The sequence below is a fragment of the Ixodes scapularis genome, unplaced genomic scaffold (genome assembly GCF_016920785.2).
Source record: "Ixodes scapularis isolate PalLabHiFi unplaced genomic scaffold, ASM1692078v2 PGA_scaffold9__187_contigs__length_104089568, whole genome shotgun sequence".
Classification (NCBI taxonomy): domain Eukaryota; kingdom Metazoa; phylum Arthropoda; class Arachnida; order Ixodida; family Ixodidae; genus Ixodes; species Ixodes scapularis.
In genome coordinates, this window is record NW_024609884.1 from 4,447,732 (window position 1) to 4,470,879 (window position 23,148).

The window sequence follows — 23,148 nt, forward strand, 5'->3', positions numbered from 1 at the left end:
CTCTGCATGCACAAACACGGCCGTTAACATGCGCTGAACCATGCAGTAGGCACAGCAGCACCAGAGCTCTTTTATTTTGCTGGACAGCAAAGTATGCGTTTTCAAAACTCCTGGCTGGTGCATTAGTAACGCATTGACACCAACCTTGTTCATTCATTTCATTGTTTATTGGGAAGACCAATAGGGTACATTATATAATACAATACAAAAGCACCGGAGGAGTGTTGCCGAGTGTGCAAATGCTACGCAACTGCAGCTAATGGAATGATGGATCTGGAGTCATTGCTATACACTTTTATATATATATTTATATACTTATAATGCTAAGTGATATCTCGAGCGATATGACTTGGCAGCAGTCGGTAGTGTACAGCCTTCATTCATTTTGTTTAGCAACAATTAGTTTTGTGTCTGCTATTGAGCAGTTTCTTTTTGGCTGCAATTGAAGAGTATTTATGGTGATGTAAGTCTAATACTGGTAGCGGCAGAGAAATGCTAGCCCTACGATGGGATTGCTGTGGAAATTACTCAGTTGGTGCACGACAGGAAGTTCTGGGCGGCTTCTCCCGGAAGTGCCTTGATGTCCGTCTCGTGGGCAAACACTTGCCACAGCTGCTCCAGTTCTCTCTCCAGCTTCCTGCAACAGATTGGACCTCAAGCTCAGGAGAAGTGGTGCGAGTGCAACCGTCGTTTGTGCAGACAAGCTACCAGCCAGTAAGATGCTATGCACATGGAAGTTCCAACCAAAGAATGGAACTGTCGCGTGTGGAGTTTCCTCGGTGGACTTGAAATGATCCAAATGCACTCCATGTTCGCAGCTTTAGCGCGGTAGATGATTACACGTCCAACAAGATTGCTAGCAAAGAAGAGGTCCAAATTCACTGAGGGAATTCTCTGTAAGTTGTTGCACTTGCTTTGAGCCGAATTTTGGGAATAGAAAAATGGTGTGAAAAATGTATTACTCGAATGTATAGCCCCATACATTTGACCCATTGAGCACCTTACTTGTGACTGCAACATTTTAAAAAGCAGCATTCCGAGATTTGCAAAATAGCAACCCTTCAAGTATGACGTTGCTTACCATATTTATTCAAAGAACTTTGTACGGAATTTTGAAGGGGCAAGGATATCTCCATAGGAAAAAGGCAAAATATGTGAAGTGCACACGTACACAAAATGTACCTGTTATATAGTCTAATGTCTGCCGCAAAACGCTACGTACAGAAGACTCGGGCTGGTTCAGGTCCGGTGAGGAAGGCTGCTGTTCCTCCGGGAGGGAAGGGGTCGGTGGCCTTCTTTGTCGTCGTCGTCGTATTCATCCACGAAGCTGCTTTCGCCCGTGTCGCAGTCTTTGTAACTTCCGTCGGCGTGGTTGTGGTTAAGTGTAGTCGGGAACATTTTTTTACAATTCGGAAATATTGTCCGGTGACAGTCTGGACAGATGGACAAATTGATTAATGATAGTGTTTACACACCCGCCAACTCCTGGCCTTGGAAAAATGTAACTCGGGCCATGAGAAAGGCGTCCGGGTTGAAATACTTGTCGCAAAATGCCTGCCCTTCTCGGACCCTTCCGGGTCTGAGAAGTTGCATAAAGGGAGCACTATAAAGTCCATGAGGCATTGCCTTTAAATGGAGTGGGATCGTGGCACACCGTTATGAACAACCCGTTCCGCTCTGTCTTGGAATGTTTCGTCCTGACTCTTCGCAGCTTTTCCATGGTCACCTCCTCAATGGTCTCTTCCAGGTAGAACTCTCGGTCCCGCACGTTGTGCTTGACTGAGACCCGAGCCACCCGCACCTCGCCCTTCATCGTGAAGAGCCGCGCGGTGGCGTACAGGCCGGAAAAGAACATCTGCGTTCCTGTCGCCCGTGTGGAAAACCATGTGTAGGTGCAAGTCGATGTGATTGGTCAGAGTCGCGACCATCATCAGGAGTCTCAGAAACGGGTTACTCTTCAGTAGGCTTCTTTCCCGGTTCAGCGTGCACATGTTGTACACGAAGGCCCATCGCGTCGTCCATGGACATTTCGGCATTCCATCGTTAGGGGGGTGTGGCCGTAGGCCGATGGATGGAGGAAGATGGACTTCAGCTTCAGGAGCGGCACACGAGTGACGAACAGGTCGGCCTCCGTGGAGCATGAATGCCAGACGCTGAGGCAATCTTTGATCGCGTTCCAGAGGTTCTGATCACAAGCGAAAATCTTCGTGGGACAAAGTCTGCTCACGGTCTTCAGAATCTGGTCCACAATCTTTGGATCTTCGCAGCACGCTGTTTGCTTGAGGTGTTTCGCAAACTGCTTGTACATGTTCATGGACAACATAGACAACATGAGATAACTGGCGAAGGCGCTTTGAATGACAGCCGCATTCTTTTTCACCACGCACATGTCGTACAAGTAAAACAGGTGCACGTCGTACCCGCTAAACAGCGAGATGATGGTGCGGTGTCTTGGTATGTCGTTACGCGCAAGAGCACCAGTGGCTGTACAGCGCAAGTGCTGTTCTCCTGCCCGTCTCTGGCCTTCGTGGGGTCTTCCAGGTGGACATTCAACTTGGAAAAAGCCAGTTTGTGTTTCGGGAGCAATTTCCAGGGCATCAAGATGGACGGCGCTTGCTTCATGGCTCTGATGAAAGTTTGAAAGTGTTCTTTAGCGACGTGAGATTCTGTGAAACCCTTGATGCCCTTCACTCGCAGGCATGTATACATTTTGGAACCATGCGAAATCGGCCGGGTTTTGAGGTACATGCAGGCGAGTCTAATGAGGCTGTCCATCACGTCGATGGGGGACATCAAGGGAAAGACGTGGACACGCCATCCTTCCGGGATCTTGGCCGGTGGGAAGTAGAGAGGCAGCGGAACAAACTTGTCCTTGACTTGCGTGCATTCTAGCATACAAGCCACATCGCCAATGTCCGTTTTGAACGACGGGTTTCTTTGTAGATTTCTTCGACAGCGAAGATTTCATACTTGGGGCCTGGTCATTGTAGCGGTCGTCTTCATCAGGGGAGTCCAGAATTCCAAAGTCGATGAGAGTTTCTTTATCCAAGCGCCGCTGCTGCTGCTGCCTGCGCTGGCACCTCTTCTCGTCGTTGGTGGGCTTGGTTACGGAGGGGAATATTTTCTTAGCGGTTGTAAAAGGGGAGCGAGCGAGCAAAACAACGAACGAGAACGTTGGTCGTCGGGAGTTTGATTAAGTCGATCGATTGTAAAGATGCTTTTTATTCAATGCGTAGGCACGAAAACACGCACTGGAGGCAGAGCGACAACTCGAGGCGTTATCAAAATCTCGAGAGGTTGAATTCTCCAAAAATTGCGTCCATAGGTGCAGAAACACGTGCAGGAGGTGGAGCTCTACTGTTATCAAAAACTCGACAGTGGCACTTAACCTCGATTCGCTAACACATTCCACGAAAAAAAACAATCGTCGCACCCTTTCGGAAGTGTCACATTGCGCAAGCCCCCCCCCCCCCCCCTCCCCCTTTCCACGAACTGGTCGCTCGTTCTTTTTTACGTGCCAAAACCGCTGGCCTATCAAATCGCAAAACAAAACTGGAATTTTATTGTTCTTATTTTTTTACGCCAACAGCATTCGAGTGTTGCCCCTCAGGGCGTTTGCACTTTCGGCACCAGTATGTCGGTGTATAACATTGTCATTTCGCCTGACGGCGGCATTACTGTTGTACACCTACAACTTTTCGAGCTTAATAATGTCGTTCCGCTCAATTTGAACAAACGTGCTTACGACGGAGGGTTTGTCTTGTACATATCGCACCTCAAGACTTCTACGCGACTTCATACATTAAATGACGCGAGAATGGACTTGCCAGAAATCGGAATCCTTCATTTAAACAAACTATCAGAAGTCGCGGGCTACGCGGGGGTTTTTTTTGGTTACCGGTGCTACTACGGTAGCCGCAACAATGGAGAACCCTTCGTCGTGTCCTACGTCGGCTTTTATGACGGAGAACGGGAGGTCAATATTAAAACGATTAACAGGTCCTCATCTGCCTTGCGTTATTGCACATAGAACATTTTTGAAATGCGGAGAGAAAAGAACATACCAGTATTGGATGCATCCCGACAAGAGCCTGCACGTTAGCGAATCGTACGGCTTCGTTTGTACGGCTTTGTTTGACAAACGAAGCCGAATTTGTATGTCGAACGAAGCCGAAGGTGACGCCCTGTCGGATCGAAGAACATTGGATGCACGGTTCATAAACTGTGCACCGACACGACGCCCTGTCGGGTCGGGTTCTGAACCCACAGAGAGGTCGCAATGGCCCGAGCAGATGCAACCCTGGATTGGCGCCTGATGTAAGCCCTGATGGAAGATTTGCGAATTTGGGATTTGCTTCCGGTCGTTGAAAATTTCATTCTGCGATGTCTGACAATTCGACCGAAAAACCGATGTGCTCCGAGCAAACTGCTCGATTTAGTGCATAACAAATAATAAATACTAGTTTGCTGGCTTTTTTTTTTTGTGCATGTTTATTTCTAGGAGAGATGGTGCAGGTAAAATTAACCTGCTATATAGTCAAATGTCTGGCACAAAATGCCATGTATGCCCAACAGTTTAGCACTATTATTTAAAAGTGCTGGTCATGGGTGCCAGATTAGACCAAAAAGGTGCCCAGTGGAGAAGCAAAAATAAATACCCTGCATTCGTCTCCCCTGATGGTGAACAGGATGTTGGTGAAAGCTACCATGAGTGGATGATGTGTCTTAGCAGAGGTTTACTGTTTTTGTAACACCTGAAAGAAAAGTGCCGGGGAAAACGGCAGTCGTGGCACTTAATTGTCTGGGGAGCGGGGGCTCTGTTTTGACCAACTCCAGCAGCCCTTCCGTGGTACAAGCTAGGTAGATGCAACACTTCCAAAAGAGGAGCTGCTGAACCTGAGACACTTACCGTTTTTCCCCGTGCACCCTTTCCAGTTCCTGTTGCTTCTGTTCCACTTTGGTATGTAGGTGGGAGATTTGCTGCTCATACTCTTCCTGCAAGTTGCTTTCAAGCTCCCGCCTGCAATTGGAGAAGCAGACTATGGCTTTTTCTGATTTACTGCATCCAACTCGGGCAACTTTACGGCGGGAGCACTTGTCGACCTGTTTCACACTCATGGTCTTGGGTATCTACCAATGAAATTTGCAAAGAATGGCACAGGGATAAATATTTTCCTGATGCCCCCAGCTATGTAACTGGGGCTTTCATAGCTATTAATTGCCAAAGTCGGGTCTTGAGGGTTTGCTTTCCGAATGACTGTTGTAATCTGTCTCCTCTGTACCTTGTTTGCTGCGAGGGCTTTGTACGAACCATTTATGGAGTGCAATATAGCTCTCATGACATCACAATGAAAACGTGGTACTGCTCTTGCACATGCAACATAATTTATTCAAGTAAAACTGCAAATTTCTGCTTTTTTTTTTTTTTTTTTCTTTAGGCTATCTTGACGTTCTATGAAATTGAAAAGTCAGTCACCTGAGCTTTGCTTTGTATTTCTCATCCTCAGTCTGGTCTTGCATGTTCTGAAAAAGGATTGGATTAGCAGTACCCATGGCAGTCCCCTGCATCCCAATGAGCAATTGTTGCATGTTGCTCCTGTACGATGATGCTTTCTAGATAGAGACTTTCAAATGAAGAATGCCATTTGTTGCTAGCATATGTTCTCTGACGAGACATGCATTTTAGCACTGGCTACTGTTAATACACATTACGATTCTTTTGCACACAAAATTGTAGTTGGGGGGAAAAGGAAGGCTGCCAAAATGGAGCCATAGACACTTCAACCAGGTTGAAGCCAAGCAAATAACTTAAGCTTGAAAATCGTGTGAAAAATATTTTTTGTCGAGGTTGGAAATGAAAGCTGCACGTTTTTTTGCAATGACATACAACAAGCTCAAGAGGCCTGTAGCCTTCTAGGGACTCTCGCCAACTTTGCAAAGTATCAATTGTGGGCCTGTTTCTCTCAGCCAGGGGGCGTTGTGGCATCCACGAGACGCGAAAAGAGGCGCCTCCTCTAGAGCCTGCTAGAGCATAGCCTCCTATATACTGGGAAGCCTGTCAAACTGACCATGGAACAATAGAGCTCCATTGTTCCGTCCGTTTACTGCGGCTATAATATATAAATAAAAATTGGCAGCGACCGTTACCTTTAAAGTCCCGTAATGCGTGAAATGCAGTGTTTAAGAAGCAATCGTTTTAATTTGTTCAGAAGACTATTTGCAGTCTTGTATATATAGTATAGGTCACGTGGCTTCAAAAGTACAGGTCGAGTGACATCGGGCCGTGTGACAAATTTTTCCATTAAATATAGCAAAAAAAGGTGACATTAATTTTCCCACCAAATTTAGCGAGGAAACCGAATTGGTGTGGCGTATAGGTCACGCAAAGCCCCATTGACACACTTGCGACTTCTGGGGACCTTGAGACCTTTCAAAATGTCTTGCAACACTGGCACCACCTATCGGGTAGCTTTGGAACACTTGGCAGTTCTTTCCTATTTTATTCCAGTCTTTCTTTTTTGGAAAACTTTCGTTAATGTTATAAACAAACATTCCTTGTAGGTAGTACATACATTTGACCTCACAAATACTGCCAAACCTTTGCTCCAGTGGAATGCAGTTCCAGGGTCACCGCATAGATGGTGCCGGCGTGTTCCTTCGGAGATTTTATGAGGTTTTAAGGCACTTGGTCCCAAGGAGTCGCAAGTGTGTCAGCAGGCCTTCATGTCAATTATTTTGCGGGGAAACTGAATTGGTGTATGCACCTTTCCAAGAAACACTTGGCCCCAGGGACAAGAAAACCTTTTCCGAGCCCAGTCACAAGGCTTGAGGCTAGTCCCTCGCCGGCATCCCTGCTAATCCTAGACGAGTGGACTGTGATTTCGATAGGCACAGCCTGCGTAGGCGCAATTTCAAACGCTGCTGGCGGTTAAATTCTCTTTTCCCGACGTTTTTTTTTTTTTGTGCGTTTCATGGTGTGTATTTTTTCAAGGTCCTTGAGAAAGCATTGTACCACATTTGAAACAAAAATGAAGATAAACTGTAAACAATTTTTGTTGCGTGAGCGCACGGGAGAACGAATGCGACAGGAATGTTTTATTTTAAGATACGTTTTGACGGCGCCGCCCGCTCAGCCGCGTGTTAAATGACAAGGCGCTTAGCTGTCGAAAATAATTTACGACAGAAAATAGCCCAAAGGCACGCGCATTTTCACGGGTGCAAATAACATCTTTTCCGATGGACAGGACTCGGACATACAATTTAGCAAGTATTGACATTCTAACCATATATGGTACGTACCAGATGGTACAGCGTTATCCAAAAAGGATTTATTTGAGAAAGATCTCAAATAACGCAGCACTACAGTGTTGGATGGAATCCTTGAGGACTTTGTTTCGGGGCACGTTTTGGGGAGTGTTTCATTTTTTCACAGCAAGCAAAGGAACGACTGACCTGTTCCCCACTCCACCTGAACAACTATTTTGGCGATGACTGAAACGGCCTCTATGCGAATTATCTCTGGGAGGTGGGGGAACAGTTGTCATTGTTCGCAAAATCGTGTGGAGGGCCGTTTGCCGTCCTTCCCCTCCTTCGTTTTCCGTGAATGTCGAGCAGAAACGCTTGAATGGCAGGCAGTTACCAGCCCTATTTCTCACAGTGGAAGATAACACAAAAAGGGTATGCAGCATGCACATGAAAAATAAACTGGAAACTTTCAAAAGAGGCTGGAAAACATGGATGGAGAATCGCGCTGAGCAGGTTTCCACAGTTAAAGAGAGAGGCAGAAGATTTCTAGCTGATAGGAGGTGCGAGAGTTGTACCAGCTGTGTCATCATTGGCAACGTGGCGGCGGCCTAGGAGCGCATTTCGGAAAGATGCATAGGTCATGTGACATCAATTTTCCTGCTAAATTTAGCGGGAAATGCACGGACGAACGGACAAAATTATGGGATTGGATGGGGTAGCGTTTAAAAGCATTTCGTGCTTTCAAAAATACTGCACATCTGGATGTTCAAAGATGGCTACTGCCAACCAGTATGCTTTGGACTTCCTTTCCAAAAACAAAAAGCTGTACAGGGAGAAATGCCCTAAATGCATAAAACTATGGGGCACCATACCCTTATGCATGTTGCCTGTGCAAGACATCACTTCACCTTCGAACAGAAGGTCTATTTTAATATACACAAAGGGCTATCATCCCCAGTATCACGACAGGAATCCACCATTCTCCAAATTGTCGGTTTAAAAGTTTTTGGTATGACGTGGATGCAACTTGGGCGAGCTCAATCGATGAAGCTCAATCCTATTGGGTCCACTGAGCTGCAGTGACCTATATCAAACTTCCAAAACAGCTTTTCTACCCACTGTTACTGATCTTTTGCCCCCAATTTCGTACCAAGAAATCTCTTCCTCCTCCTCTTAAATGGCTCCGTTTTAAACCAAGGAATCCTTGAACCCAGACTCCATTAATGTTTTCTCACAGGTGGTACCACTCCTTTCAGAAATGGTTGACTGTTTACGAAAGAACAGAATGGCTGGGATTCATCACCTTCTCCACTGGATGGATGAATACAGATAAAACTTTTGAATTGGGCAGTGGCTTGCATCACCTAGCCAGTGTTTTTAGTTTCAAGTATTTATATACACAGGGTGATTTCAGAGAAAGCTTTCTAAAATCCCTGAAGATAGGGTGGTTGCAAAAAAAAATAAACCCTTGCCACGAACAAACTGCCAGCCACCACGGACGTCAAGGATAGCGAAAAAACATGCTAATTAGTTCAATAATTACTAAAATGCCCTAATTAACTTTAATTTCTGAAAATAAACATATGATTCCAATGAGAAACTTGCTAACCATCATAAAAAAACCTCTAAATCAACTAATTTTGGAAAGATATAACGCAGATTCAGCCATTTTACAGTGTTCCAAAAAAACGCTCAATTTGGACGGGTTTCTAGGTTTCGGTTTCCTATCGAAGCGCATTTTTGTGCCAGTGGTCCGTTCTCTGGTGGCCAAGATGCGCAGCGCATGTGCGCCATATTTTCTTCTCTCCTACAAGGGAGGCAAGGCAGTAGCTTCGTACCCCGGCCGCCAAGGAGTAGGACCGCTGGTGCAAAGATGCGCACCGACAGGAAACCAAAACTTGGAAATGCATCCAAATTACTAAGCGCTGTTTCGGAATGCCGTAAAATGCTGCCCCTGTCTTATATCGTTCTAAAATTAGTTCATTTAGCGGTTTTCTATGATACTCACCAGGTTTTTAATTGGAACCATATATTTATTTTCACTAATTAAAAAATTATTCATTTAACTAGTTAGTATGGTTTTTCCAACCCTTGAGATCCGCCGTGGCTGGCAGTTTTTTCCCGGGAAGAGTTAATTTTTATTCTCAACCACCACCCTATATTTAGGGACTTTTGAAAGCCTTCGCTGAAGCACCTGGTATTGGTGGCGTGCACAAACAACAGGGTGCACTTCTCTAGCTATCGTAATCATTGTGACGTTGCGAGTAGGAAAGAGTGCGCAGATCTTGGATCCCCCGGCTCGTCAGCTTGCTTCATGCACTGTTTCAGTAATGCGCTGCAAAGTCTGCTTCTCGCATTGTGTTTAATTGGTGAAGTGATATTTGTAGTAGGTCATTTTATCAAAGCTTGAAACCATGGCATGCATAGTCGCGCTTACAAATAGTTTTGGCGCTGAGGTGTCGAAGCGCTGGGATGGTGGTGTGCTGTTCTCTACCCCAGCACAGAAAGCTGGATGATGAAAATAGAATAGCCAGCGCTTTGCCCCGCTACATCTACCACAGCGAATAGGGGATTCGGAGAAAATAAAACTGAGAAAGGAATGTCTCATCGAATTGAAAATAGGAAAGCGAAATTCAAGCACCTCTCGCGTTTGTAATAACATTTCAGTTAAAGAGACTTTGTGTATCCTGTTGGTTCCAATGTGTTCTGCGAGTGTTGTTCTCATTAGTTTCAAGTTGATTCCTTTTTGAATTTTGTAACCTAGTACACGAACATTTCCTCAATATAACTGGCAGGCTTCCGGAGTCGTTTTAACTAAATACCTGCTATTCACTACGTCGACGCGGAATGTCGATGGTGACACTTCAGTGTCCCAAAAAATGAGGTATACACTTGCTGTTAATGACTACCATATGCATGTTTAATTTTGCGGACCCAAAGAATTGCGCATAATGCGTGATGCGCTTCTCAGCTAGCAATTTTAGATCTTTAAACAATTCTTAGTAAAAATTGGTGAATTTGCCGGGCTATGGCCGACAATGAAGTTATGAAAATTTCTGCTTTTTTTTCAAGCTGAAGTTGCGATGTGGCAAACTTTTCTGACAGATATTCGATGCAGGAGGAGCTAAGCGTCAGTTGTTGACGAGCATTTACTCGTCAGCAACTTTCGAGTCGCACACATGATCAGAAGCGTCGGTATCAGCAAGCTCAATGTAGCTAAAACAAGCGTACTTTGCTATACAACTGTGCATATGTGCACAACTAAGAGGACAGCACGTCATTTACTCTGGTGAATGCAAAACCTTTTTAGGGGCCAAGCTCCTTAGGGTCTAGCCTCGTCCCTCCGGCGTGCTCGTGAGCTCCCGTGCTCGTGAGCTCCCATGCTCACGTGCTCGTGTAGAGCAAAAAAAAAATTATTAAAAAAAAATTGTTTGCGCAGTTGACAGGATTCGAACCTGCGCGGGGAGACCCCAATAGATTTCTAGTCCATCGCCTCAAGGCTCTGAGATGTGGTAGTAACTCAAGAGCTGGGGATGTCATGGATGAAACGTTGCATGTAGCCGCTCAACGTCTATACAGGAGAGGGCGCTACGGTCAAATGCGTATATAATCGCGTTAAACTTTGCATGCATTGGCTCAAGGTTTATAGACGAGAGGGCGCTGCGGTCAAATGCGTATATAACCACGTTCCATACCACACATTCTCTTTGACATGGATGAAAACGAACGAAAGGCTCGGCATGCTGCGACTAAGCGTCTACGCAGACAAGCACCACCAGAGCTTCGCCCCAATCAACATCATTAACCACGTGGAGATGCGGTCATTTTTTACAGGATGGGCTCCTGTAGAAAAAGGTTTTGCATTCACCAGAGTAAATAATCCCCCCCCCCCCAAAAAAAAAAGAATCAGAAAATCAGAAAGGTTGTGAACAGCCCTGACGCACGCCGCGCCAGCTGTAATGTGAAGCTCTAGGCTTGTTTTTGAATATTTTAAAGTTATTTTTAATATAAAAAGCAACTTCGAGGCACTGCTATTCATTAGAAAGATCACTCGCAAAAACATCATACACGTTTCTTTAACACATAAACAGTTTTTAATCGGCATAGGTGCAAACTAACATAACCACTCCATGCTGTTACATAGCGCGTCGTCTGCTTGCATTCTACCCGCTCCATCATGGGAGAGCGCCCGCGAGGTGGCACCACAAAAACATTTCGCCGCCAATAGGGTGGCACATGCAGATCTTCTGCTGTAAAACGAGCCAGAAAAATCGGCGCCTGTACATAGAAAGCTTAAACTTTCACCGAATGTGCACTGAGCAGGTCAGTTACACCATGTGAATTTTGAAGGAATAGCTTTTTTTCCTGTAAAAAAAAAATAAGAGCAACAATTTTACCAAAGTCAACGTTGAGTGTGTTTGCAGATGACCAAGTTAGCGACACTATTAAGTTCTGGCACCATCTCCTGATGGGAGCAGCAAGCAGACGACGCACTCTGCTTTCTGCGCCTATCAAGGAATGGCACCACAGATTAATGCAGGGAGCAAGTCATCTGCTTCTTGTAAAGGAGTTGGGAAGACGTCAGAAAGATGCCAAGCTCTGATTGGCTCCGATTGAAGGATAGTGGGTAGACCTCAAAGCAAGCTGCCTTGAGGTTTACCCACTCTCCTTCGTTCAAAACCAATCCGGGTTTGTCTGATGTCATCACAACCCCTGCAAAAGAAGCAGACAAACTTGCGCTTTGCATAGCGCAAGTTTGTTGGACGTCTGCGAACACGCCCAACATACTCGGACGTCTGCGAACACGCCCAACATTAACTTTTCAAGTTTGTTTTTCTCATTTTTCAGAGGGAGAGACCTATGCCTTGAAATTTTACACGGTAAGACTGACCTGCACAATGCACATTCGGTGAAAGTTAGAGCTATGTGAAGGTGCCGATTTTTCCGGGTCGTTCTAGAGCAGAAGATCCGCTTGTGCCGCCCGATACAACAGAGCAAAAAGTGAAGCCTTTCAATAGAACCATTTCTAAAGACAAATTCCAATCCATGTGATGTTAATGCCTGTTTGCAATTAGGTGACTGAGCTTTCAGTCATGCAGATTGCTAGGGAGATAATAAGGATATATGCATTTTCTCTGGTTATGCCATATAATTTAGTTCATTTCTTTCTTTGATTATGTCACCTTCCACACCATTTTTTTGTTGCTGTCCTTAAAGGGAAGATGGGGCACTTCTACATTTGAGAAAAAACACTTGAATTGCGTTCATTTGGCCTTTAGAATAACAGATATCAAAATTATATTTCATTGCGACGCGCCGGAGAGCCACGAGAGCAATTTCAAAATAGGGCTGAAGCCCCGCCCCCCCAGCCTTGGGCAGCCAAAAGAGCCGTCGATGACGTCACGGACAGCGACTGTCTTTCGCGTTTTTCTCGCGTTTAACAATACTTACGCAGCAAATGGTTTGGGTATTCGGGTTCACGGGGTAAAAATACACTAGAATTCACTTCTAACTCATTTTTTCCAAGAAGCTCCGTAGCTTCCCTTTAAACTCCAGGGCCATTCTAAATCAGTTGCATCTGTGGCACCTGCAGGGTGTAGTCGCCAAAGTTTCAACGGGCATATCAAGTGCTCAGTTATCTCGGCTTGCTTTTCACACACACTGTCTATTTCTTGATATATGCAGCTCTGTATACAACACTCCTGTTTTGGCCTCGAACAACTAAGATCTTTCCCTAGCATTATCATAAATACTTTCCTTAGCAATATCATCTTGAACAATTGATACGTGCCCAAGGCTGATTTAGTCTGCATATGTGCTCCCCACACATGCCTCTCTGTCGCTCTACCTCTCCCAACTTTTCTAACTTGCCCCAACTGTTGCCACTTTGTCCGAGCCCGAGCGCATCCGATGCTAGTCGTCGAAAAAGGCAAATACTTTGTGGCAGAGCGAATTGGTCTGGCCCTGATGCTTGGGCTTGTGTGACAGGAGCATGCAAACCAAAAGCCAAATTTTGGCATGCAAGCACAAGAGCCCTGCAAGTTGGCATGCAACAAACTGGCAGAAGAGCCAAGGCAACCAAAGCCAGCCTCTGCACCTTGAGGTACTTGTTGAGCTGCTCCAGGTCTACGTTGTGCTGCCCGAGAAGTTCCATCATGCGCTGGCACTCCTTCTCTTTCTCCTCATTCTGGGGCAGGCAATCGGAGCCAGGCTTTGCTAGGCTGCCTTGCACACAAGAGAGGTAATGGTCACCACCGCTCACCTTTATCTCCAGGCTGTCTCGTTCGGACACCACTTGGTGGGCCTGCAACAAACCACCGCAATCCGTCGATTCAGACGCCGAGTGTTTGTCCGTTCCTGGTCTACTACAAGAGCCTCGACCAACCCCTGGCCATGCCAAAAAGCCACCGGCAAACACACCATCTCGGTGTCCTTGTTACGCGTAAAAAGGCAATAATTGTTTGGCACATCTATGCTTAACTGTGTCTTCATAAAATATCTCGAGTGTTCTCTGCTAGGAGTTTCTGTTGTCAGCCTTTCAGCTGTGTAGAACACTTGTGCGTTCTGTTGTTTTTAACTGTGTGTGTAGCTGGTAGCTATAGAAGAAAGTCCTGTCCCATGCCAGCTTGTGCAAAACAAGCAGCTTCCCAAAAAGTGTGACCAATCTATGCATTGAAGGACAAGTTTGCGGCTGGAATGCGTAAGGAGGCAGTGAAAGATACGTACAGTGACAAGGAGGGAGGAAAGCAGGGACTGCATCTCAGAGTCATCGTTCTGCAGCTCCTGCAGGTGCGAGACGAGGGTGTGATTCTGGCGCACAGCTCGCCGGTAGGCGCCCGACAGGGTGCTGTGATCACTCCGGAGCCAGTTCACTTCCTCTTCCAGCTGAACAAGCTGCAGCTTTAGCTCGCTTCGCTCTTGCTCGGCAAGCTGCACACGACCGCACAGTCGCATGAGCACTTGCAAAACGCCACTTGGGTCACCTCTTGCTGCTTTAGCTTCTGCGTGCACTCAAACAATCTCATTGGGATTACCGAGCCTGGGAACTATAGGCGTGGTACATTTTTCATGCAACTTTCTCACCGAGCTAGGTGCAGCTTTCGATTTTGTAAAAAGGTGCCATCGACTAGGTATGCTTGTGAGGACTTTAATTTCATCTAGTATCACATTTACTCTTAGTGCACCTGAATAGAGCTTCGATGCATACAGCCCCATTTTTTTAATAAATTGTGGATGGTGGAAAAATAGTTATGTCGACAGGAAGCTCACCTGAACTTTGAGTGTCAGGTTTTCCTTGTCATTCTGGTATTTTTGTTTGAGCTCTTCTAGCAGCCTAGAAGGTAAAGAAAAGATGCCGCTTGTTACCGAGGAAATTGGATCAAAAGCCATCAGGCCAATTTTATTAGTTTGTCACGGTCCTTGTAAGTGAGAGGCACAGCAGCCAACCTCTTGACTTCGAGCATGGCAGTGGTGTGGAACTGAAAGGACACTGAATTCTGGGTGCTGATGAGGAGATGGTCGTGCTCCTGTTGAACCTTGGCTAGGGCAGCCTCCAATTCTTGCTTCTCCTTCTCCAGCTGGCTCACTTGCTGGCTCAGGTGGTCGACTGTTGAGGCACGTGTGCAGACACGCAAATGATCGGTCTGCAGTCTCACAGAGATGCCTGCAAGGACAAGCTCGAAACGGCACACACTCACCATCATACTTGTACTGCGACTGCGCGTCCTTCAACTGCTCGTAGAGGTCCCTTTTCTCTTGTTCCAAAGTCTTTGCTTCAGTTACGCTGCAAGGAAAACGCATAGCTTGAACATGGCTCACAATGTGCTCACTCGTTGCATTTCTTACCGTTTCTCGTACTGCTTCAGCTTGGTGTTCTCTTCCGACACTTTCTCTACACTCATCTGCAACTCCTTCATGACTTCCTGTGGACAAAGTCGGGTGGATGTAAGTTGGCAGCTGCGGTATGTCTTGTGCACTGCACCTGAGCATACATTCTCTATTGCACATCCACATTACTTACAAATGCCACTGGGAACTAGACACATTCAGCTTTGCAATTTTCCAGACTTTTCCAAAAAAATGCACACTTGACTGCGATGCAAGACAGTGCATGAATCATGAAATGGATGTCGGGGCCCTTACCGAAATGCCCTCAAATTGCTTCAGCTTGGTTGTGAGTGATTTAATCCGGTCCTTGTAGGTGAGTAGTTCGTGCTTCATGGCATAGTTATCTTGAAGTAGTGATGCTAGTTGCTGGCAATTGCAACCTGAATGGATTGAAACATTCTCTTATGGACCCGAGGGACACCCTAAATGTTTTCCAACAAGTCCGGTGACAATTCACAAATATTCCTCTGTTTGGATACATCCTATGCCTCAGTGAGATTAATTTTTCAGCTAGGCAGTGGGTTAGTTGCAAGTAAATCTTGCCAGAATGCAAGGAAGATGATACCTGACAAACTTTGCAAAGGTTTGGGTGGGTTCTCTTGGGATACATGAAGCTTCCAGACTTGAGGAGTCTCCCCTTTGGCATCTCCGAAATCCTTGGAGCTTCGTGACCCTTCCCGAGGTTTTGTCTTCTTGTTCTGAGCAGCCAGTGCATGACACAAGGTCCTCAGCATTTGCAGTGCACTGGTTATTCCTAACATCTCATACAGAATATAATCTATGGGTCTATGAATTTAAGTGGAGTAGAAATTGATGCCTGCCTTTATGGGCTTTGTGTAGAGGACTTCCAGCTGCTTGGGGGGCAGAGGAGGTGGTGGCGTTCCAGGACTAGATCCACACTCGTGCTTTGGCTGAATGGTGGAGTACCTGCATCAGTTTTCCCAAGAGGGATATGCAGACCAACAGTCAGCAGAGGCAAAAACAAAAGCATGTTACAAAGAGAAAGCATCTATGTGAATGTGCAGTTGTTTCTTTGAATTTTCATTCCTTGCTAGGAAGCAAATTAGCTATAAAAAAATGCAACGAAATCCAGGATTTTAAATATGTGGGACATACTTTAATTTAAGTTCAGCTGAAGAGTGGGCATGGTATAGAAATATAAAACTGCAAGCCAGCCATGTTACAATGTTGGAGCTTGGTTCCAAAATTGTAGAAACAGCTTATGCAGTGTTTCGTGAGTTTGGCCTTCAATCAATACATGTTCTTTGCACAGAGAAGTCAGCCTCAGCCTTGCTTTGTCCCGCAGGCACAGCCCACTATATAACATTTCAATAACAATAATCAAAATAAAAGGTATTATATTCTTCACAACACATGTGCATCATGTTGTGAGCCTGCAGTCTCACCTCTGCACTATAACACAAGATTGTTTCAGTGTCATTGGCCCAACGCTAACGTATGTTCGAACAATTCAAATGTTTAGTATGGTAGCCATTTCCCCTACATTACGCCCTGCCAAAATAGCTCGATAAGGAATTTGTCACGAAAGTAACTCAACAGAATGGGACTTGTTGAATTCCTCAGCACAAATTAAAAGCTTTCTTTGTAAAGAACCACTCCATCAATCAAAATGCAGTGGGCACATCAGCATAACACTAGAAGAATTGGTATTGATACAACTGGCCTGTAAGACAGTGCCGCCTCCGCAGGCAGGGCTTGGGGAGCTCTCTCAAAAGAGCGACGGTGCACCCAGAGAGTGGCAGTCGACGCCTAGCGGGAAAAGGTCGCTTCAGCTGAAGGCATGCTGAGAGCCCTTTTTGGAAGCCTAGCTAGTCGAAACGGTCGGCAAGCTAGGCTGCCGGACCACGCTTTGTGCGGTCATCCTTTGCTTCGCTCGGGGAAACTTGATATAATCTCAGGCTCAAGCTTGCACCAGGCCTCGTCGGAAACGCCCAGGGCTCGGCGGCCGAAGCGACCGTTTCCCGCTCGGCGTCGACCCTTGCTCCCTTAACGCACAGCCGCTCCGTTGCAAGAGCTCCCCAAGCCCAGCCCGCAGAGGAGGCTTTACCTTATTACAGGCGAGCAATATCAATACCAAATATTCATTTGATAATAAGGAATATAGCTACTGTGATCAGGCATCCCATTTTGGCCAAGACAGTCCCGTTTTAGACATTCGTTTCTGCCGTCCCATCTTTTTAGTGTAACAAAACCTCATGTCCCGTTTTCGTGGAAACTTGCATAGTAGTTGTGAAATCAGTACCAAGTGAATGGAAGAAAACCGAAACAATGTTTACTTGTTACATATAAGAATAAACATCCTATGAAACATACAGTAGTTGCATCTGCTAATACATTCTTTTTCAAATAAACGTCTGTGTAGGAGACTCATATATTACTGAATTTGACGTGCTTTGGTAAGCAACATTTCTTCCTCACTGTTAAAAAAAAATTGGGAAGAAAAGCACTTGTGTTCTCAAAAAAGAACTTTCTAAAAATGTGTGTGTGTTTATGTAAAGAGTTTTTTTTTTCCTGCTTCGTTTTTTTTCTTTTCTCCAGGAAAATGTTCCCACATGTAAAAGATGCTACCCCAGCCAGCAAACACAGCAAGTCGGAAGGTCTCCTTTGTCGTCTTTCGAACAACTGGACCCGAAGCATGCATTTGCGACTCGTGGATGCAGAGAGCAAAGTCCACTGACAATGATTCCTCGGCTGGGCCCGTCTGCTCCATGCGGTTGTCAAACGTCGGGTTTGTGACAATGTTGATGGACGAGTTGCGCCTGTCCGGCCTGTCGGGAGGAATCGGGATTTCCACAGCGATGGGCCGCCTGGGGCTCTTCCCTGGCGAACGTCCCGAAACAGCCACCCGAGTCTCGAACGATGCTCCCGGCACTGCCATGAGGCTGATGGCAGGCAGCAGGGCACAGGCGACCGGGGACCGTAGAAGCTGCGACACGGCACATCTTTGTTGCGTTAATTGTATCGCACATCTGCACAGGCTGGGACCAAACCTCGGCATTCATTAATGGTTTGCCTCCTACTTACGGGGCCATAAACGCTGATGGACTAGAATGGGTGATGTAAATTCTTACTGGCAAATTACTGCACAATCGCACTCTCCTAATCGGTACGCCATACAAAGAGCTAGCTGCAGCTACGCATGGAAGTTACATTCGAACCGACTTACGAATGAATTGCGAACGACGTATATCCTAAAACCAGGGGTCATTGCTTCGATTTAACGAATTCCCACAGCCCACGCCGGAGTGTTAAAAATCGATAACTTAAATACGCGGAATGGCAGGAGCTGTTAGTTGTTTTGCAGGAAGGGTTTTTTCCTTGCGGTGCGAGCTGTTCAAAGAAAGATACACGGCGTCGTTGGCAGCGGGGAAGTATCTAATCGAACGTCTTCGAGATAGGTTAGGCATTCGCGAGTCCACAATGTTAGCCCCTGGTAGCAGCGAGGCAATGACGCCGTCGTCGCTGGAGAGCGATCGATCGCAAGTTCTCACACGAAGCGGGATAGTAGAATTGCTGGCAAGCCGCGGCCCTCTGTTTCGTTATCGATAGTACGAACTCCTCGACTTTAAAGACCCCCTTTGACTGGGCTTATAAAATTGTGAAGTAGCTTTACCTTTTCTTGAGCCCGCTTTTTCTTCTTCGATGGCAGCGTCGGTGTGCAGTAAATAACTCCCTCCTCCATCACAACACCACGGAAGCGTTGCCATAGTAACGAAGACGACCGGACAAGGCGGATATGGGTTGCAAGGGTACGCTTTCACTCACCTAATAATGTCACAAAGTAAAGGCTTCTTTTGCTACCTAATTTTAGCTCCATAGTTTAACTCATGCCTGATATTACTGGCGGCAACTGCAGCCATTACCTTGCTCAGGACGCTCGTGGGCTGCTTGCTCTTCATGCTCTGGGACCCTGGCGCTCTGGCCGCATCCTCTGCAGCGTCCAATGGCTGCATTCGATCGAAACGCGCGCCATTTTTAAAACGCCATTGTCTTGTCTTTTTGTGTTTGTGGCAGAATTAATACTATATCGTCCTAAATAGTCCAGGACGTCAGTACAATGACTTTATGGTGATTATGGTGCAAAGGCGTAGTTAAACAAGGCTCGATGGCAGCGAAACGAAGTGGTTTTTCGATAGCTAGACTCTCGCGGGAATTAATAAATTCAAACATCGTTTGTTCTTGGGACCGGACATTTCATCGAACGCCGTTTCGTCGAACGCCGTTTCATCGAAGCCGTTTCATCGAATGCCGTTTCATCGAACGCCATTTCATCGAACGCCGTTTCATCGAAGCCGTTTCATCGAACGCCGTTTTATCGAACGCCGTCTTATCGAACGCCAGGGTGGCATTCCCGCTTCCTGAAGCTGGTCGGAGGTGCCCATCCCAGGTCCTGGAAGTTTTTGACTTGCATCGCCACAGAACATCAACTGACGGAAGACAAGCTGGAGGCGATGCTGAGTTCCCAACAGCCTCCTCGCCAGAAGATGGCCATATAGCGGAAAGGAATGTGAAGGTCCGCCTTTTTTATGAGAACCGACGGACCATGGCTGTGGGGGACTTTTTGAGAGCAATTCCTCATCATTTGAAACGGTGAATGGCTGTCGCACGAACACATGAAGCCCCGAAAGTTTTGAAATAAAATTTGAAGTGACCTACTTACTTTTGACTTTATTGAGTCTTAAAACTAAAAAAACAATGTTTCGTTGTAGTTTCATAAACAGCACCTCAGCTTTAGCTACTGCAAGCTTCGGGCAGTAAAAAAGTATCGATAGAAAGACATGAGAGGCTAGGAGGCTCACATGGCTAAAGTTATTGTGCCTGCGCAAAACCTATGTCGCCTTCTGGCCTCCATGAGTTGGAGTGCGTTCTCACCGGGAGTGCGACTTTTTATTTATTTGTTACAATACCCTCAAGGCCAATCGGGTAATACAGAGGGGGTGAACAGATATGCACAATATGCGAAACAAACATAAAAATCGGGACAAATATCTTCATGGGTTACTTGCATCAAAATAAATTGTAACAGCTACAAGTTTGGACATTAAAAAACCAGACAATGAAATGGGTGAATGACACGAAAATGCACTCGATCCGTGCATAAAAGAGCATCTTTCACACTTTTTATTTAAAAGACATTCGATGAAACGGCCGTCAGCGATTCGATGAAACGGCGTTCGATGAAACGGCGTTCGATGAAACGTCCATTTTTTCGATGAAACGGCGTTCGACGAAACGGCGTTCGATGAAATGTCCGGGAACCGTTTGTTCTTGCCCGCGGTTTTTTTTTTTTTTTTTCTATTAGTTTATACAAGGTTTACTGCCTCCAATACCTCAAGTCAATTTTTCCTTTTCAAGCGATGTTCATGCGAATGATTACGGTAGTGTGATGAATTACTTTATTTCTCAATTGGTAAATAAATAAAAAATCGTAAACACTTACGCAATCCGTAAGGTGAAACACAGCGACAGCTTGGGTATCACGTCGGAGCCGCTAAGGCGTAATTTTGGAGCAAATGGACTGAATGAACGGTAAAGTGCGAGGGCGCACCATAGTCCGCATGGGCGGAATTAAACCGAGTAAACACTCCAGAAGAAAATTCCATAGCGTTTTGGAACCAATGAGCAGGGGTTTGTCCAGGATTTCAACTTTAAAAAGTGACGTTGTTTTTTTGTTTGTTTGTTTTTTGTTGTTTTTTTTTTTTGGGGGGGGGGGGGGCGGGGGGGCTTGCTATTATTCTACGTTACTAATATATGTAGGCTGTAGAGGCTGTATAATTGAAAACCTTGTTCAATGCTAGATAACAAAAAGAATAAAACCTAGTGAGGCGTCCTCTCCATTTTATTCTTTCTGTTATCTAGTATACTTTACCAATACGCTCGTTAGGAATATACTTGTTCAATGAACTCTACTAAAGTCTGAATATCATGAGTTTGTTGCTGCTGAGAGGACAGATGTCCATGACTCGTAGCACAGTAATGAGTTGGGCTATTTGGTGTTGCATGCATTTTAAAAGGGTAAAAAGAGCGCAAAAAAGACACAGACTGTGAAGTTGTACACACACAGAGCGCTGTGTGTGTACACCTTCTCTGTCCGTGTCTTTTTCGCGCTGTTTTTACCCTTTTAAAATCCATGACTTGGGGTGCGGAGAGGGGGGGCAAAATGCATGCGTATATTATAGGGTCGGCTGAACTTCGAAGGGGGGGCTGAAGCCTCATATGCGCCCCCGGTTCAAAGGGTGCGAGACTGGCGGGGAATGGCGGCTTCGGCACTATAGTCGTTGGCAGGACAAGAACGAAGTGCGAGCGAACGCTGGAGAGCAGGCGACCTCCTCTCCACCGTTCGCTTCGCTGTAGTGGAAAGGGGTGGGAGGAGCTCCCACCGGGCACGTGGAGGCCAAGGTAAAGGGTCTCCACAAGATCAAGCTCAAGGTCGCACCAGTCGCGTAGTGACAACCACACCGTAACTAAACCGTGACGTCGCGGAATTCGTGAAAAACGCGTTTGAATTCGCTCTGGCAGCCACTCGCCCAGCCGTGATTTGCAATCGGGTGCCGCCATGCTTGTATCTAGATTAACGTTCCACGCAGTCATCTACTTTGGCTACTGTGGACCTTCGACGCATGCGCGTTATATATGCACCGCCTACCACATGATTCATTTGTATAAACGGTGATAGTCGACGTCGTCGCTTTTCTGGACGTTTTCATCGAGCGAGCAAACACCAGTCCCAGAACGAAGGTACACGTTCACATGCAATGTTCATTGTTTTACAGTAAGCCCGAAAGTCACGAACGTAAGAGTGTACCCGACACTTACCGCGATTAACTAATGCCAACCTTGACTCCTGCTGCACTTTTCGAAACATAGTCCCATGACAGAATTCAAAGTACTGAACGATAAGCTTGGTTCCTTGCTCTTTTCCAGATGAGTATCGTGGTCGGTGACCTTGACAACGATGGCCAAAGGGACCGCGTGTTCTTCGAGGCGCACCGTGAGGATCTTCGTTGCATTTTATTGGCCCAGAAAGTCTCTTTAGCGATGTGCGTCGCATCATCTCGAAAGGCGTAGCGTTTCTGGTCCTTGCGCATGCTTTTCTCTTTATTTACGAACCACGGCCACGAATCCTAACTGCAGTCACAAACGCCACTCGAGAACGCCTGTGTAGCTCTGCTCCTTCTCCCTGGCGCAGATGCAACGTCGATCCTGAGCTCCGAGACTGCGCTGGTTTTGATCGCGTTCACCGTGGTCGCCTGCATTACGGTGCTCTGTTGGTGCGTCTTCTTCGCCATCTCCAAGCGAAATCGGCTGGCCTCGTGCTTGGATCCCCACCTCCGCAAGTCTACCAAGGACGGTCAGTCGTCACGGAACTCGCAAGGACCTGCAGCGCCTCCGCCAGCGCAGACGTTTCCGTACCCTGACTTCGCACATCACGCACACCTTCGACCTCACACGATTGGGGTGCCCATGTTGTCGACCCTTCCAGAGCTCCCCGAGCTTGGTTCGGGCAACTCGTTTGTGAACCAATCCTTCCATCCGCCGGGATGGAAGTACACACCGGAGAGTTGCGGCTTCTGATGTTTTCAAATTGTTCACTTTTTAAGCTTTTAAACATTTTGTTCGCATATGTGTATATATGTATCGAAGACGTGGGTGCTGTGCGTAATCTGTAATTTCGTCTGTAACCTGTGAGCGCTATAGCACAGGAAGTGTCATAAGTGCAGAATAAAGTTTTATCGGCAGGATTCCTGCTCTGCAATTTCGTGAATTCCTTTGTTTGTGGAAGGTGTCGGACGGGGGAATGGGAACTATTTGGGAGATGAAAACGACTTTCCGCCCCCTAAATTGAAATATCTGGGACGATCGCTTCCCCTGTTCCGACGCCACTGGACTGTCGGAACAAGGCCAGTAAGGAAGGCCGAAATTCAACTCTGGCTTCGCGCCCCTGCTTTGAAAACGTGCGCGAATAAAGGCTGAACTCAATGGAGCGAACATGCG

At 46.3% G+C, this 23,148-nt stretch overlaps 2 protein-coding genes across 6 annotated transcripts; one reads left to right on the plus strand and one right to left on the minus strand.

Annotated features, from left to right (window-relative positions):
- Window positions 1–145: 145 nt before the first annotated feature.
- LOC8028777 (centrosomal protein of 89 kDa) lies at window positions 146–19,071 on the minus strand. 3 transcript variants are annotated; one of them, XM_029986938.4, is made up of 15 exons: window positions 18,767–19,071; window positions 17,832–18,079; window positions 15,954–16,059; window positions 15,698–15,830; window positions 15,388–15,512; window positions 15,091–15,167; window positions 14,943–15,028; window positions 14,692–14,851; window positions 14,515–14,578; window positions 13,972–14,175; window positions 13,508–13,549; window positions 13,343–13,432; window positions 5,477–5,523; window positions 4,910–5,020; window positions 146–637 (listed from the first exon to the last, which is right to left on the minus strand). In XM_029986938.4, exons 1-15 carry the CDS (start codon window positions 18,833–18,835, stop codon window positions 529–531), a joined length of 1,671 nt encoding a protein of 556 aa, XP_029842798.2. In that variant the 5' UTR covers window positions 18,836–19,071; the 3' UTR covers window positions 146–528. The 3 variants fall into 3 exon arrangements, with proteins under 3 accessions (XP_029842798.2, XP_029842797.2, XP_029842799.2); XM_029986937.4 differs by lacking the exon at window positions 18,767–19,071 and having other exon boundaries at window positions 17,832–18,464; XM_029986939.4 differs by lacking the exons at window positions 13,343–13,432; window positions 18,767–19,071 and having other exon boundaries at window positions 17,832–18,464.
- LOC8028778 lies at window positions 18,470–23,049 on the plus strand. Of its 3 annotated transcripts, none has more exons than XM_042287198.1 (3): window positions 18,470–18,902; window positions 22,078–22,144; window positions 22,343–23,049. In XM_042287198.1, the coding sequence occupies exons 2-3, from the start codon at window positions 22,078–22,080 to the stop codon at window positions 22,726–22,728; spliced, it is 453 nt and encodes a 150-aa protein (XP_042143132.1). In that variant the 5' UTR covers window positions 18,470–18,902; the 3' UTR covers window positions 22,729–23,049. The 3 variants fall into 3 exon arrangements, with proteins under 3 accessions (XP_042143132.1, XP_029842800.1, XP_029842806.1); XM_029986940.2 differs by lacking the exon at window positions 18,470–18,902 and adding an exon at window positions 20,490–20,531; XM_029986946.2 differs by lacking the exon at window positions 18,470–18,902 and adding an exon at window positions 21,493–21,891.
- Window positions 23,050–23,148: the final 99 nt, after the last annotated feature.